Source organism: Schistocerca gregaria, chromosome 8, assembly GCF_023897955.1.
Source record: "Schistocerca gregaria isolate iqSchGreg1 chromosome 8, iqSchGreg1.2, whole genome shotgun sequence".
NCBI lineage: Eukaryota > Metazoa > Arthropoda > Insecta > Orthoptera > Acrididae > Schistocerca > Schistocerca gregaria.
In genome coordinates this window covers 94,388,059-94,403,517 of record NC_064927.1, presented here as the reverse complement: position 1 = coordinate 94,403,517, position 15,459 = coordinate 94,388,059, and the positions used below count along the sequence as shown (strand labels likewise).

At 44.2% G+C, this 15,459-nt stretch overlaps 1 protein-coding gene across 1 annotated transcript in view; it reads right to left on the bottom strand.

Moving 5' to 3' along the window:
• LOC126284910 (popeye domain-containing protein 3-like) overlaps nt 1–15,459 on the bottom strand; it is a 193,246-nt gene that overhangs the window by 62,246 nt on the left and 115,541 nt on the right. The window contains exon 5 of the mRNA XM_049984172.1: nt 4,268–4,399. Within this exon, the coding sequence (XP_049840129.1) occupies nt 4,268–4,399 (132 nt within the window). The remainder of the gene's footprint in view (nt 1–4,267; nt 4,400–15,459) is intronic.

Genomic DNA, 15,459 nt, shown 5'->3' with positions numbered 1-15,459 from the left:
TGGCTCACAAAGAAACAAGAAAAACGGTATGCAGCGAACTTTTGGAACAGTACGAGTATGGTGCAGATGAATTTCTTGGAAGAATTGCGACAGGTGACGAAACATGGCTCCATAATTTTTCACAAGAGACAAAGAGGCAATCAATTGAGTGGCATCATGCAAATTCACCGAAGAAAAAAAAGTTCAAAACCACACCTTCTGCTCGAAAAGTTATGGCTACAGTATTTTTCGATTCCGTAGGACTCTTGCTTGTGGACATCATGCCAAGTGGAACTACCATAAATTCGGATACATATGTGACGACACTGAAGAAACTTCAAGCTCGACTGAGTCTTGTTCGACAACATCGGCAAAGGCAGAATATTTTGCTGTTGCACGACAAAACACGGCCACATGTCAGTCAAAAAAACCATGGAAGCGATCACAAAACTCGAATGGACAACACTGAAACACCCACCTTACAGTCCTGACCTGGCTCCATGTAACTATCATATCTTTTCGAAACTGAAAAACTCTCTTCGTGGAACAAGGTTTGAAGATGATGACTTCCTTGTGCACGCCGCCAAACAGTGGCTCCAACAGGTTGGTCCAGAATTTTACCGTGCGGGTATACAGGCGCTAGTTCCAAGACGGCGTAAGGCAGTTGAGAGGGATGGACAGTATGTGGAGAAATTAAAATATTGTTCCTAAAGGAGGTATCTACACACTGTAAAACTTTCAGACATGTAGAATGAAAGAAGGATTTTAAAAAGAATAGAGTTCATTTCTTTTGGAGTGACCCTCGTACATCGACAGTAACAAAGCTGCATGGCGGATTTTCAGTTTTCCCATACACGAACGCGAATCAACTGTGCAACATCTAGCAGTACATTTGGAGAATGAACAGAGAGTTTACTAAAAAAAGATACCGCCAGAAAAATTGCAGACGAACAACCTCAGAACACAACATTAACAATTTTTACCAACTGTTCCAAACGGATCGAAACGTGAAACCATTAATATATGTCGACGTCCGTACCTATTATACATGCAACACAACAAGAAAAATTCTCTCAACGATGAAAACAAAGCATTCCAGCAGAAGATATCCAGGAATCATGAAAACTGGCGTACTAGGCCGAGTATACACCGAACCACGTGTCTATCTCCGGATGTTGCTACACGAAATACGGGGACCAACAAATTTCACAGACCTCAAGACTGTTGACGATTACCTATGCCAGACGTAGAAACTAGCGTGCCTATGCTTAGGACTGCTGCAAAACGACAACCAGCGGCCACTGACGTTCCAGTTACCTGCCCTGGTCGTTGACGTAATTTTAGGCAGTGTATTTTCCCTGTCGTGTTGTTGCTGTCCAGCGCGGCGTGTAGTTCGACAGCTGAGGTGTTGTTGGTCGTTGTGGGCGCCAACATTGTGCGTGTCGTGTACTGAAATCCTGTGGTCGTTTGGCTGGTTGCGTGGAGCGGAACTGATTTGGTTGATTGATCGCTCGGCTGTATGTCTGGTTGGGCTGCCTCCAGATTAAGAAGTCGTTGGACAGGCTGCCTGTCTCACATAAACGGGCGTTAGTGTTACAAACTCAGGCCGACCCTTCGAAACTTCTGGACACTGTTCCTTGTGTGTTATGTAGTAATTTCACTGTTTGGATTTTAGTTATATGGTTGATGTGTGGCTTCCAGCCGAGTATCAATTTCTCTTAAATTAATGTTCTTGTCTTGCTCTTAATGCATGAGATTCTTATACTTTTATATGGGGCCTTCAGCCGAATTCTACTGGAGAGATTTTTAGACAAGGCCTTCTGCCGTTTAGATTGAAACTGTTTCTAGGCCTTAAGCCGTTAAATATATTTTGTTAATATGCGGCCTTCAGCCGAGTATTATATATCTTAAATTAATGTCATTGTCTTGCCCTTAAGGCATGAGATTGTTATTCTTTATTTTGTATGAAATGTTTTAAGATGCGACCTTCTGCCCTTTAAAATTGGAACTCTTCTTCTAGGACCTAAGCCGTGAAATTATTTGTTGGTGAGCGTCCTTCAGCCGAGTTTTAATATCTCTTAAATTAATGGTCTTCTCTTGCCCTTAATCCATAAGATTGTTATGCTTCTGAATGGGGCCTTCAGCCCAATTTACATGAAATGTTTTAACATAAGGCCTTCTGCCTTTTGATTGAAATTCCTCTTATTGCTTAATATGCGAGCTACAGCCTAGTTCCATTAAAATTAAATTGCTAAGGCCTTCAGCCGATTAGATTGAACATTTAGAAAAATTCTTGGGTGAAACCTCCAGAAGAACCTTGTATTTCAATTTGATTAAGCCTTGTGTCTTGCATTTTGAATGTGGCCTTCAGCCGATTTAAAGTTATTCAAAGGAGGTCGATTAAAGTTTTGAGTGTTTTGCATCCTTGTGGTAATATTGTGTGTTGATAAATAAAGTTTGTATGTTGAGTGCAACTGACAGGAATTCATTTTGGTCCCTTTCCAAAAACTAATCCGTTCTGTCCTGCTAGCCCAGGCATTTCAATACTCTTTTCGGAATTCTGAAGGTATCAGAGGTAAAATAGAGGGAGCGAAAGGCTATTCACAACTTGTACAGAAACTAAAGTGCAGTCATAAGAGTCGAGGGGCATGAGAGGGAAGCATTGGTTGAGAAGGGAGTGAGACAGGGCTGCAGCCTATCCTTGATGTTATTCAATCTATACATTGATGAAGCAGTAAGCGGGAGCAAAGAAAAGTCTGGAGTGGGAATTAAAATCCAGGGCGACGAAATAAAAACTCTGAGATTTGCCGATAATATTGCAGGTCTGTCAGAGACAGAAAGCACTTGTAAGTGTTGAAAAGGGGAGATAAGATGAAAATCAACAAAGCAAATCAAGGATACTGGCAAGTAGACGAATTAAATCGGATGATGCTGAGGGAATTGGATTAGGAAACGAGGCACAAGATGGTAGATGAGTTCGGCTAATCGGGCAGTAAAATAATTAATGATGACCGAACTAGAGGATATAAAATGTATACTGACAACGACAAGAAAAGAATATGGATTCAAGTGTTACGAACTATTTTCTGAAAGTAATTTTACAGAGTGCAGCCATGTATGAAAGCGAAACATGCACGACAAGCAGTTTAGACAAGAAGAGAATACAAACTGTCGGAAAATGGTGCTACAGGGGAAAAAAACGCTGAAGATTAGATGTCTATTAATTAATGAGGAGAATGTGAACAGAATTGGGGAGAAAAGAAATTTCTGGCACATCTGGACTGATAGGATACGCACTGAGACATCAAGGGATCACCAGCTTAATAGTGGAGGCAAGCGTGGGGATAAAAATCGTAGAGAGAGACCAAGAGATAAATACAGTAAGGAAATTCAGGAGGATGTAGGCTGCAATAATTATTCGGAGATGAAGAGGCTTGCAGAGAATAGAGTAGAATGGAGACCTACTGAAAGCCAGTGTTCGGACTGAAGAAAACAACAACCACCGCACCGTTAGTTAAGTACCTGAAGTATGGGGAAACAGATGCTTCACCTTTCTGTGTGTCAGCATCTCCAATAGATCTACACGCACATTGCGCTCCAGCGTGACTTACAGACCTAAGATGAGAGGTAACTGATGCCTTACCTTAGCACACAGCAATGGTTTCAGTTGGTCTACACGAGTGATGTTCTGCAATCCTCCATCAGGAGCTGAGATACGCCTCACCTTTCCGGACAGCAGCAGCTCCAGCTGGTCTACACCCACGACTGGTACGTCGTGACCCAAGCGGTGGAAGCGACGCCTCACCTATCCAGAGAGCAGCAGTCCCAGCCGGTCGGTCCGCATGATGTACTGCAAAGCTCCATCAGGATAGATACGCCTCACCTTTCCCGACAGCAGCAGCTCCAGCTGGTCTACACCCACGACTGGTAGGTCGTGACCCAAGCGGTGGAAGCGATGCCTCACCTATCCAGAGAGCAGCAGTCCCAGCCGGTCAGTCTGCATGACGTTCTGCAGTCCTCCATCAGGAGCTGAGATACGCTTCACTTTTCCGGACAGCAGCAGCTCCTGCTGGTCTACATCCAGGACTGGTAGGTCGTGACCCAAGCGGTGGAAGCGATGCCTCACCTATCCAGAGAGCAGCAGTCCCAGCCGGTCAGTCTGCGTGACGTTCTGCAGTCCTCCATCAGGAGCTGAGATACGCCTCACCTTTCCGGACAGCAGCAGCTCCAGCTGGTCTACACCCACGACTGGTAGGTCGTGACCCAAGTGGTGGAAGCGACGCCTCACCTTTCCAGAGAGCAGCAGTCCCAGCCGGTCGGTCCGCGTGATGTTCTGCATGGCGTACGCCTCGCCGGCATGCAGCGACATGATCTGGGCGAATTCGGCGCTCACCATCTTCTTGAACTGGAGACGCGACACCTGCAACAGCGACCACACGAGCTAACCCGGCACGTGGCTCGAGTCACGAACGCCTCGAGACAATTTTACATTGGCCTTGGGGACTCGCCTCAGGTCCTCACCCCCGCCTTCGTAGGCTTTAACGGCAGTTTATTCGTCCTTGCTTTCCCTGCATTTTTTACACATTTACATACGTACACTGTGGTGCTGATACGGTGACCTCTGCGTAATGCCCGTCAGGGCCAAACTGTTCTGCACCTCGGCTACCAATATTGTCATACATCGTGGGAGTTGAGTTTCCAAGACATTCACCACTACCCTTAGCGAGGTGGGACAGAAGTCAAAAATCATATTGTACATCGGCTCGTAAAAATCACTATTATTTTTATGGATGTTAAACTCTTATAAGCTGCTTGGCATATTCAGGGAGATGCTACAAAGAAGCTAAATTGCATTTATGCCACAAAATTAAACCTTTTTATATCAATTAAAAAATTTTGTTTCAGGATGTTACATTGAAGAGGTGGCATATCCAGGGTGGTCCATTGATAGTGACCGGCCCTATGTCTCACGAAACAAGCATCAAACGAAAAAACTACAAAGAACGAAACGTGTCTAGCTTGAAGGGGGAAACCAGAAGGCGCTATCGTTGGTCCGCTAGATGGCGCTGCCATAGTTCAAACGGATATCAACTTTTTTTTTAAACGGGAACCCCCATTTTTTATTACATATTCGTGTAGTACGTAAAGAAATATGAATGTTTCAGTCGAACCACTTTTTTCTCTTTATGTAGATGGCGCTGTAATAGTCACAAACCTTTTCACGTGGTATCACGTAATATTCCGCCAGTGTGACACATTATCCGTGTTAAAATGGACCGCTTGCCAATTGCGGAAAAGGTCTATATCGTGTTGATGTATGGCAGTTGTGATCAAAATGCCCAACGGGCGTGTGCTATGTATGCTGCTCGGTATCCTGGACGACATCAGCCTAGTGTCCGGACCGTTCGCCGGATAGTTACGTTATTTAAAGAAAGAGGAAGTGCTCAGCAGCATGTGAAACGTCAACCACGACCTGAAACAAATGATGATGCCCAAGTAGGTGTTTTAGCTCCTGTCACGGCTAATGCGCACGTCAGTAGCAGACAAATTGCGCGAGAATCGGGAATCTCAAAAACGTCGGTGTTGAGAATGCTACATCAACATCGATTGCACCCGTACCATATTTCATGGCGACGACTTTGAACGTCGTGTACAGTTCTGCCACTGGGCACAAGAGAAATTACGGGACGATGACAGATTTTTTGCACGCTTTCTATTTAGCGACGAAGCGTCATTCACCAACAGCGTTAACGTAAACCGGCATAATATGCACTATTGGGCAACGGAAAATCCACGATGGCTGCGACCTTGGCGGGTTAACGTATGGTTCGGCATTATGGGAGGAAGGATAATTGGCGTCCATTTTACCGGTGGCGATCTAAATGGTGCAATGTATGCTGATTTCCTACGTAATGTTCTACCGATGTCACTACAAGATGCTTCACTGCATGACAGAATGGCGATGTACTTCCAACATGATGAATGTCCGGCACATACCTCGGGTGCAGTTGAAGCGGTATTGAATGGCATATTTCATGACAGGTGGATTGGTTCACCGGATCTGACGTCCACGGATTTCTTTCTGTGGGTTAAGCTGAAGTATATTTGCTATGTTGATCCACCGACAACGCCTGACAACATGCGTCAGCGCATTGTCAATGCATGTGCAAGGCGAACTATTCGCTATTGAGAGGAATGTCGTTACACATAACTTTGAGCATTTATTGCATTAATGAGGTATTTACAGGTAATCACGCTGTAACAGCAGTCGTTGCCAGAAATGATAAGTTCACAAAGATACATGTACCACATTAGAACAACCGAAATAAAATGTTCAAACGTACATACGTTCTGTATTTTCATTTAAAAAAACCTACCTGTTACCAACTGTTCGTTTAAAATTGAGACATATGATTGTGTCTCTTACAGCGCCATCCATCCCAAAGCGAAAAAAGTGGTCCAAGTAAAACATTCATATTCCTTTACGTACGACACGAAGATGTAATAACAAATGGGGGTTCCTATTTAATAAAACGCAGTTGATGTCCGTTTGACTTATGGCAGCGCCATCTAGCGGGCCAACCATAGCGCCATCTGGTTTCTCCCTTCAAGCTAGACGAGTTTCGTCCTTCGTAGTTTTTTCGTTTGACGCTTTTTTCGTGAGATATTTGGCTCGGTGACGATCAATGGACGATGTCCCAAGTTGTGTAGAGGGTCAGTCGGGCACTGGCAAGTAGGTAGCAGTTGTACGACGAACCACCAAGGAATTCTTAGAATGCGAAGTAAATCGGTTTGTACATGTATAGACAAACGAATGATTCCAATTTCTGAAAGATCTGATGATTTAGTCAAGAGAAAGAACTTCACAAATTGGGCAAGTGAGAAACGCGCCGCTCCACCCCAGGCCGCCCCGTTGCCTTAGCACTTCGTGGCAGTCCATCCTAGGCTTACACTTTGGCGAGATAACGCCCTCGCGCGCACGGCGAGACGTTCTGCCGCTTGTGTTCGCGCTTCCCAAATCCTATCTTGGAGAGCGAACACGTCCAATATCTCCCCAGTTGAGAACATCTGCAGTATTACGGGCAAGGCCGTCCAAACAGCTCGCGATTCTGTCGTTCTAACGCGCCAGTTGGACTGCATCTGGCACGATATCCAACAACTCTACCAATGAATGCCAAGCCGAAGAACTGCTTTCATAAGTGTCAGAGGTGGACCAACACGTTACTAACTTACCCAATGCTCGGTCTGTGAAGCTCTTTCTCTTCCATAAATCATCCAACTTTTCTGAAATTGTAATCACTTGTTTGTCTGTGCATGTATATCATATCTACCGATTTTCACCCAATTCGGGTGATTTCTTCGTAATGCTTTTCTTTTTTCTTTTTTGTAGCACTTACGTTGTAACTACCGATTTCAACCCTACTTTTGCCCAAACAGCCACTGTCCACACAAACAGCAGCATTTGATATGCAAACGCAGGTGACGCGCGCGCGCGCGCGTCTGTCTGTGTGTGTGTGTGTGTGTGTGTGTGTGTGTGTGTGTGTGTGTGCTTCTGCGTGGGCGAGAATGAGAAGCCGCGCCTGATGAGCGATTGAGCGACATACAAAACAAGGCCGTAGCACAGGGCAGGCCGGAAATTCTGCACGCGTGCGGTGCTCCTGCACATGTGCAACTTCCGGGATCACAGCGTGCACGCCGCAGCCGTCAGCGTTCATGAAGTTCATGTTTCTGCGCACAGATGTCGCTCCTCTGTTACACAAAGTGCATTATCGACACCTCGTATGTATATCACAACCTGGGCTGTAACTGTAACATCTATTGCTTCATCCAGTACAAGAGAGAAAGCAACAAAGTATTTAGCCTTATTTATTAGCTGCCTGTGCCATAGCACTGATAAGTCTTGTCACTGTTTGTTTGGACAGACTGATTTCTTGAAACCTGCTAACGTTCGTGGGACACACAAGTTCTGCAGCATCAATCAGACACCCTTTCACAAACTCCCCTTCGGAAAAGGGTTTCCCAGATTGTGCAATTCTTAATTCGACTTTAAAACTTTGCTCGCAGTGAAGATTTAGTGTGGTTGTCATTCTCGAGAATGTACATTGTCAGCGTACAGTAAAACAGACATAAATGTGACACAAGAAACTAATAGTTCAAGAAGAATCTGTTACTTTGACGTACAGTAAAATCGAGTTGATGTGTCTCATCCAATTTCTGAAGGACATTTAATTTTGTTTGCCGTTCTTGACTGTCGAGTTCACTACACTCGTCTTTGTGATATGTATTGAAATGTCTTTCAATTGAAAACTTACGCTGGACGCCCATTATTCGGCGGCACAGCAAATACTGTGAGTTTTCACCAACGGCTACAAAAGGAATTGCAGTTCCCAGTAATCATTAAACGACTGAGAACATACATCTCCCGTCCTTTGCTTTTTCACGGTACTTGCCATTTCTCAGTACTTCTCTGTTAAGGTTACGGTCGCCAGGGGTAAACAAAACTGGATATGTTGCGCTCTTGCTTGTACCACAGGGAAGTGAAGCCGCCGCCGTTCATTTAGGACACATGTCTAATAACAGATGTCGCTGTCGCACATGCGCAGCACTTCCGCACGTCTGCACACTGCGCAGCGTTTGGCATCTCGGTAGCACGCCGGAAGCGGTGGTTGGTGACTGCCCGCCAGTTAGCCACGGGTCACGGAGGCACAGCGGAACGTCCCACACGCACCCACCACCTACCTGCCGGGATCCTTGGGGTGCGCAGCACTTCGCATCGTGAAGTCTTCAAGGGATGAGTGGCACACTGCCGGGGGAGCGACGTGAAGCTCTCGACTAAGGAAATGGCCCAATGTTTGTAAACAGAAAGGAAACGTACTTGTTTGAACATGAATTGGAAATGATGTCACAGTTACTGCGCAATTTCTCAATATATTCGCTGACTGAGCTGAACTTATTCCCACACCTTATGATCGCTTTCTTCCTTCCTTATTATAAACGTACCGCGTAAATTGGGGCTTGTTGCCGATCATTTCATTTCTTAAAAAGGAGGAGAGAATGATCGATCTGGAGGATAGTGTACCTAGGAACACGCGGTGTTTCCTGCTTGGTGCTTCAGTCTGGAGAGCGGTTTTAGAATCACATAAACGGAGGCGCAATACAGACCGCCATAAGCATTACTTGCATTTTATACTGTTTTTTGTGTTGTGAGACATGAGGTTGCGTTTTGTGCAGCGTTTGTAAATATTAAGAGCTCTACATATGTAAGTGCCGTTCAGTACATAAAACCAGTTTGAAGGAAATTGACACTTCTCCAGTAACAGGGCTTTATGGTGAGTAAAATTCTGTTTATTTTTAAAATTAGTTACATAAATTGTGGATGGTTAAACCATATTTTGCCATTCGTGCACCATCTTGTACCGTGAAACGAAAGGTCTTTTCTACCATTAAATACGTGATATTTGCAAATGAACTGTGTTTCTACAATGTCTTAGGGATTTCGCTTGTCTTGAAAACGAAAATGTTTATCGTCAATAGCTTCTGTTTCAAAATGTTAACATGTAACTGATTTTTGAGAACAATTCTTAGTTTGATTTCACTTACTGACTTTGTTCTGTATTGGAAAAAAATACAGTATGGGCAAGCTTTCCTCGAATGGAACTGTTTTAAATTTGAATTGAATATCTGTTCCTATGTACATGACCATGTTGTGCCTCGGAACAGTTTTTCACATTTTGAAAAGAACCTTACCATACCGGAATAATTTTTGCATTTTGAGAGGTAGACTTCCGCACACATAAAGGGAACACTAAGAAAGAATTGTGTGACATAAATGAAAGCTGATAGGTGTGTTCCTACGCCTGAGGGACGATGTCTATTTAAATTTCGTGCCAGCGGTATAAGAGCGGCGCTAGTACCTCCACCATGACGTTGCAAATCTTGTTTCTTTCAAATAAACGCTGTAAAGATCGTGAGCCTTAGTTGCTTTTGAGATTGCACGTGGTGGGTTGATGTTAGTACATAACGCCTTTAAGGCGAACAAAGACACCTCACTGCGTTTGAAAGAGGCCGTGTAATAGGACTACGATGAGCTGGATTTTTCTTCCGCGTTACTGCAGAAAGTCGTAGTAGGGGTGCAGCCTTTCTATGTGACAGCTGGCAGCTGCGGTCACAAGAAGACTGGACTCGGATGGCCATGTGGCAGTGTCGAGAGGGAAGACCGCCGTAGTCGGTGTACGGCCCTCCCGCATCGTACTGCATCTGCAGCACCAGTCTGAGCAGCACTTAGCATCACAGTGACACAAAGAACTGTTACGAATCGGTTACTTCGTGGCCAGCTCCGACCCAGAGGCCCTGCAGCATGCATTTCACTCACCACCATTTCCGACTTCAGTGGTGTCAAGCAACAGCTCTCTGGACGGAAAAATGGAGGTCTGCTATGTCTTCTGACAGAAGCTGGTTACGCATCGGTGCCAGTGACAGCCAAGTATTGGTCAGAAGGAAGCCATTTTAAGGCTTCCAACCAACGTGTCTGCTTGGTATAAATGCTGGCTCTACATCTGGACTTGTGATGCGATTTCGTATGACAGCAGAAGCACTGTCGTGGTTGTCCCTCGCACCTTGACTGCAAATTTGTACGTCAGCCTGGTAGTCAGAACTGTTGTGAGCCATTTATGAACAGTATTCCAGGACGTGTTTTCCAACAGGATAACGCTCGTCCACATATCTCTGTTATAATCCAACATGCTGTACAGAGTGTCAACATGATGCCTTCGCCTGCTCAATCACCAGATCTCTTTCCAGTAGAGCACATATGGGGTCTCGTCAGACGACAACTCCAGCGTCATCTACAAACAGAATTAACCATCGCTGTGTTAACCGACCAAGTGCAGCTGGCACGGAACTGCATCTCATAATCTACCATCTGGCACATGCTTCCACGTTTGCCTGCACTCAACATTTTGGCGGTCACATGGCTAGTTAATGTACCAGCAGTTGACATTCGCTATGGCTTACCTTGCACTCATAATAATCTGCGATCTCGCAATATTAGTCACTTATTACAGTATGTTGATAATTTTTAACGGTCTAACTAGAATTGAATGAAACACAGTTTTCCTGCCGTGTGCGTTTTGCCTTTATTCTTTTCGGTGCACCCTCAGTGGCCTGCAATATGTACACATTTTTACTATTTAGTTTGCGTTTTGGAACCATGTATATATTGGTTATAAACAGTTCTGGTGGTTAGTTTTTCTATGATGTACTAATATTTCAAATTCTACTAACAGGTTCTTTGGATGATAAAATTTTTGAAAACGCTGAGCAGTTATTCCAGCGTCGAGGGTCGGCAGAACCTGCACCACGGAGTCCACCAGCAGTTCTGGAGTCTGAAGATGATTCTTAAATAGAATCGAAACCGACCACTCCAATAAAAATAAAACGTTGCCATCAAGACCGTTTTTAATCTTCCACTCCTTGGATGATGTTCTACGTGTTGTATTTTTGTTCTATTTATGCCACTATTCTTCTTCTTATAATTACCATTTGGATTTTTGTTTTCCAAACTTCACAGCACGAGGAATTGAACATTTGTTTTGATACGAAGTTTTGGTTTGTGTTACCGGCTGTCATGTGTTATTGGCAAAGATAGAAGTCACTGCCAACTTTCGAGTGTAATTTTTGGGATATCTGTGATTTCTTTGTGTGGAATGTTTGTGTGAATGTGAGGGATAAATTCCGAGGATCAAGAATATATACAACTGAATGTGAAACTTGTGATTCAATATAGATAGTCACGACATGTAGGAATTTTAATACACGTTACAAAAAACACATCAGGATTTGGCATAATAAAACAAATCATTCCGCGTTTGCAGAGCACCACCATTCTACAAACATGGAAAAAGATATGAAAATAATCAGAACAAACAACAATGGGAAATATCTTATACAAACGCAAAAAACTTCCACATCCAGGAAGCCATTGCTGAAGACAAACAAGTGACAAATGAGCAAACTCACATCAGTACAGACTCCCTACCACACTTAATAAAAGAAATGATAAGACAAAAATCATGCCACTTGCACATGCAGTCACATTAAAGTAAATACATATCTCCCTCTCTCTCTCTCTCTCTCTCTCTCTGTCTCTCTCTCTCTCTCTCTCTCTCTCTCTCTCTCTCTCTCTCTCCCCATCCGTCTCTCTCTCTCTCTCTCTCTCTCTCTCTCTCTCTCTCCTCCTGCCTTCTGATCACACACACAACACACATACACACACACACACACACACACAGAGAGAGAGAGAGAGAGAGAGAAGCAAGCACGCACAACAAAGAAATCGTACCCAAACAAATACGATTTCATACACACGCAAAAAGTATTATATACGTAAATTAAATAGTAAAAATATGTACATATTCCAAGCCACTGAAGATGCCTTGCAAAGAATAAAGGTGACGCGAATATCACGAAAATTGTGTTTCCTTCAGTTGCAGTTAGACGGTCCAAAAGTAAAAATTATGAACATACCGTAATATTACATGCAACTGAGGACAACAGGCTACAAAATTTGAAGATGTTAATCATTTGTGTATATTACCTAGAGACGACAACGCAAGAATTTTCATTATTCTACAGTAATTACTTTTGGGTATTGCGACTTTTACCGTCGGTGTAATTAAGGATGTCGTGTCATGTGAGCCGTAAATATGCTCGGAATTTTTTAAACGGTTGTCAGAGTCAAACTCGCCACAAAAGAAATTCAAGAAGCCTAAAAAGTAATTACCCAGCGAATGCGAGAGTTACAGTAACGTCGCAAAGAAATGAAGAAAGGGCGCAGAACGATAACGTGACAGGCCCGCCGGGCTTATAACGGCCAGCGACAATCCAAACTGTTACGTGCCCTTTAACCAATGTACAGAGCTACTCAAAAAGAAGGAAAAAATTTCAGACATTTATATATTCCCAATTACAAAAGGTAGCACCATAATTCCAACGTTCCTGGACAGACAACAGTTTAAAATGTGGACAATCCGGGTCCGCGTTCCAATCACGGCCGTATTGGCGCTGTCGCTTTCTTCCTTATGGAGAACACTGTGACAGGACTAACCTATCTAGACATACTTCGAAATTGGTTATTTACTCAACTTGAACGTGATTCAGATGACTTGGTGTTCATACAAGAAGGTATCTCGCCTCATTTTTCTAAATGACACTATTCCAGGACGTCGGATTGGAAGAGGAGGAGCAGAAGATGGCCTCCCACACCTCCAAATCTCAGACCTTGTGACTTTTGAAACTTCCTTCCTGGTTAAAACTGTGTGCCAATCCGAGACTCGAACTCGGGACCTTTGCCTTTCGCGGGCAAGTGCTCTGCCAACTGAGATATTCAAGCACGTCTCACGCCCCGTCCTCTCATCTTTACTTCTGCCAGTACCTCGCCTCCTACCTTCCAAACTTTACAGAAGCTCTTCTGCGAACCAGCACTCCTGAAAGAAAGGATATTGCGGAGACACGGCTTAGCCAGAATGAGATTTTCACTCTGCAGCCGAGTGTGCGCTGATATGAAACTTCCTGGCTGATTAAAGCTGTGTGCCAAGCTGAGACTTGATCTCGGGAGAGCAGAGAGCTAACGAATTGGTGACTGCTGACAGACGCATCACAGTGAACGAATTGTCACGCTACGTTGGGATACGGGAAGGAAGTGTTTGCAGAATACTGAAAGTGTTGGCGTTAAAAAAGGTTCGTGCCAGGTGGGTTCCCAGGATGTTGACAGTGGCTCACAAAGAAACAAGAAAAACGGTATGCAGCGAACGTTTGGAAGAGCACGAGAATGGTGAAGATGAATTTCTTGGAAGAATTGTGACAAGTGATGAAACATGGCTCCGTCATTTTTCACCAGAGACGAAGAGGCAATCAATGGAGTGGCATCATGCAACATCACCCAATAAAAAAAATTCAAAACCACACCTCCTGCTCGAAAAGTTATGGCTACGGTGCTTTCGATTCCGAAGGACTCTTGCTTATGGACATCGTGCCAAATGGAACCACCAGTAATTCTGATCGATATGTGACGACACTGATAAAACTTCAAGCTCGACTGAGTCGTGTTCGACCACATCGACAAAAGCAGGACGTTTTGCTGTTGCACTACAAAACACGGCCACATGTCAGTCAAAAAACCATGCAGGTGATCACAAAACTCGGATGAACAACACTGAAACACCCGCCTTACAGTCCTGACCTGGCTCCACATGACTATCATCTCTTTGGGAAACTAAAATACTCTCTTCGTGGAACAAGGTTTGAAGATGATGACTCCCTTGTGCACGCTGCCAAACAGTGGCTCCAACAGGTTGGTCCAGAATTTTACCGTGCGGATATACAGGCGCTGGTTCCAAGGTGGCGTAAGGCAATTGAGAGGGATGGACATTATGTGGAGAAATGAAAATATTGTTCCTAAAGGAAGTATCTACACACTGTAAAACTTTCAGACATGTAGAATAAAAGATGGATTTAAAAAAAATAGTGTGCATTTCTTTTGGAGTGACCCTCGTATATTCCCCTATAGGTCAGACGTTGTACTTGAAAGCGGCAGGCTCGTTATCGGCAGATAAATACGATATTGCAGTGCCTGTGTTATTCTGATTACGATGCAAAATTCCTTTGGACATTGGTTCGAGTGCCGGTGCGGCACAAATTTTCAGTCGTCATTCCGTTCTACAGCTGACGGTTGCCCTTATTAGCAATTGCGAATTTATTTATTTCATAACGGCTGTAGCCGTCGCAGTGCCTGTTCCTTTTGGACAAGCTTTGCATCGTAATCAGAATAACACATGCACAGCAGTCACGTCTTTCATCACGTCCTCATGCGCCAACACCCACCCGTCAGTTGTGAGCCACGCCGGTAGAGGAATGGGGAGCGCTGCCATATAATTCCTTACCAGCCTTGTTACCAGCACGGGAGCACGTTGGAGAGTCTCACCTCTTAAGATCCAAGGGAGCATCATAAATTTTCTGACTTCAGTGAATTGTCTGTGAATAAATGTGTCATTTCTGTTGATCTCGTACCGTATTTCTTTCACATACCTCCTATGCTATACTATACTGTAGCTGTTCTGGTTCCAAGTTTCTTCGAGCTGTGTTGTTTGGCAGTGAGACATCATGCGAAAGTTACTTTCGTCCTTACGGTTTCCACGCCTGCGCATAATTTTCTATTTGTGAATACAAATAGTTACTGTAGCATCGAATACGTAGGTAAAACATGTGATTTTAAGATCGTCATAGAGTCGTCATCTTCACTGCAAGGACTGTGTCCACTCCCTGAGTCCTCAGACGACATACCGAGCGAGGTGGCGCAGTGGTTAGCACACTGGACTCGCACTCGGGAGGACGACGGTTCAATCCCGCGTCCGGCCATCCTGATTTAGGTTTTCCGTGATTTCCCTAAATCGCTTCAGGGCAATACCGGGATGGTTCCTTAGA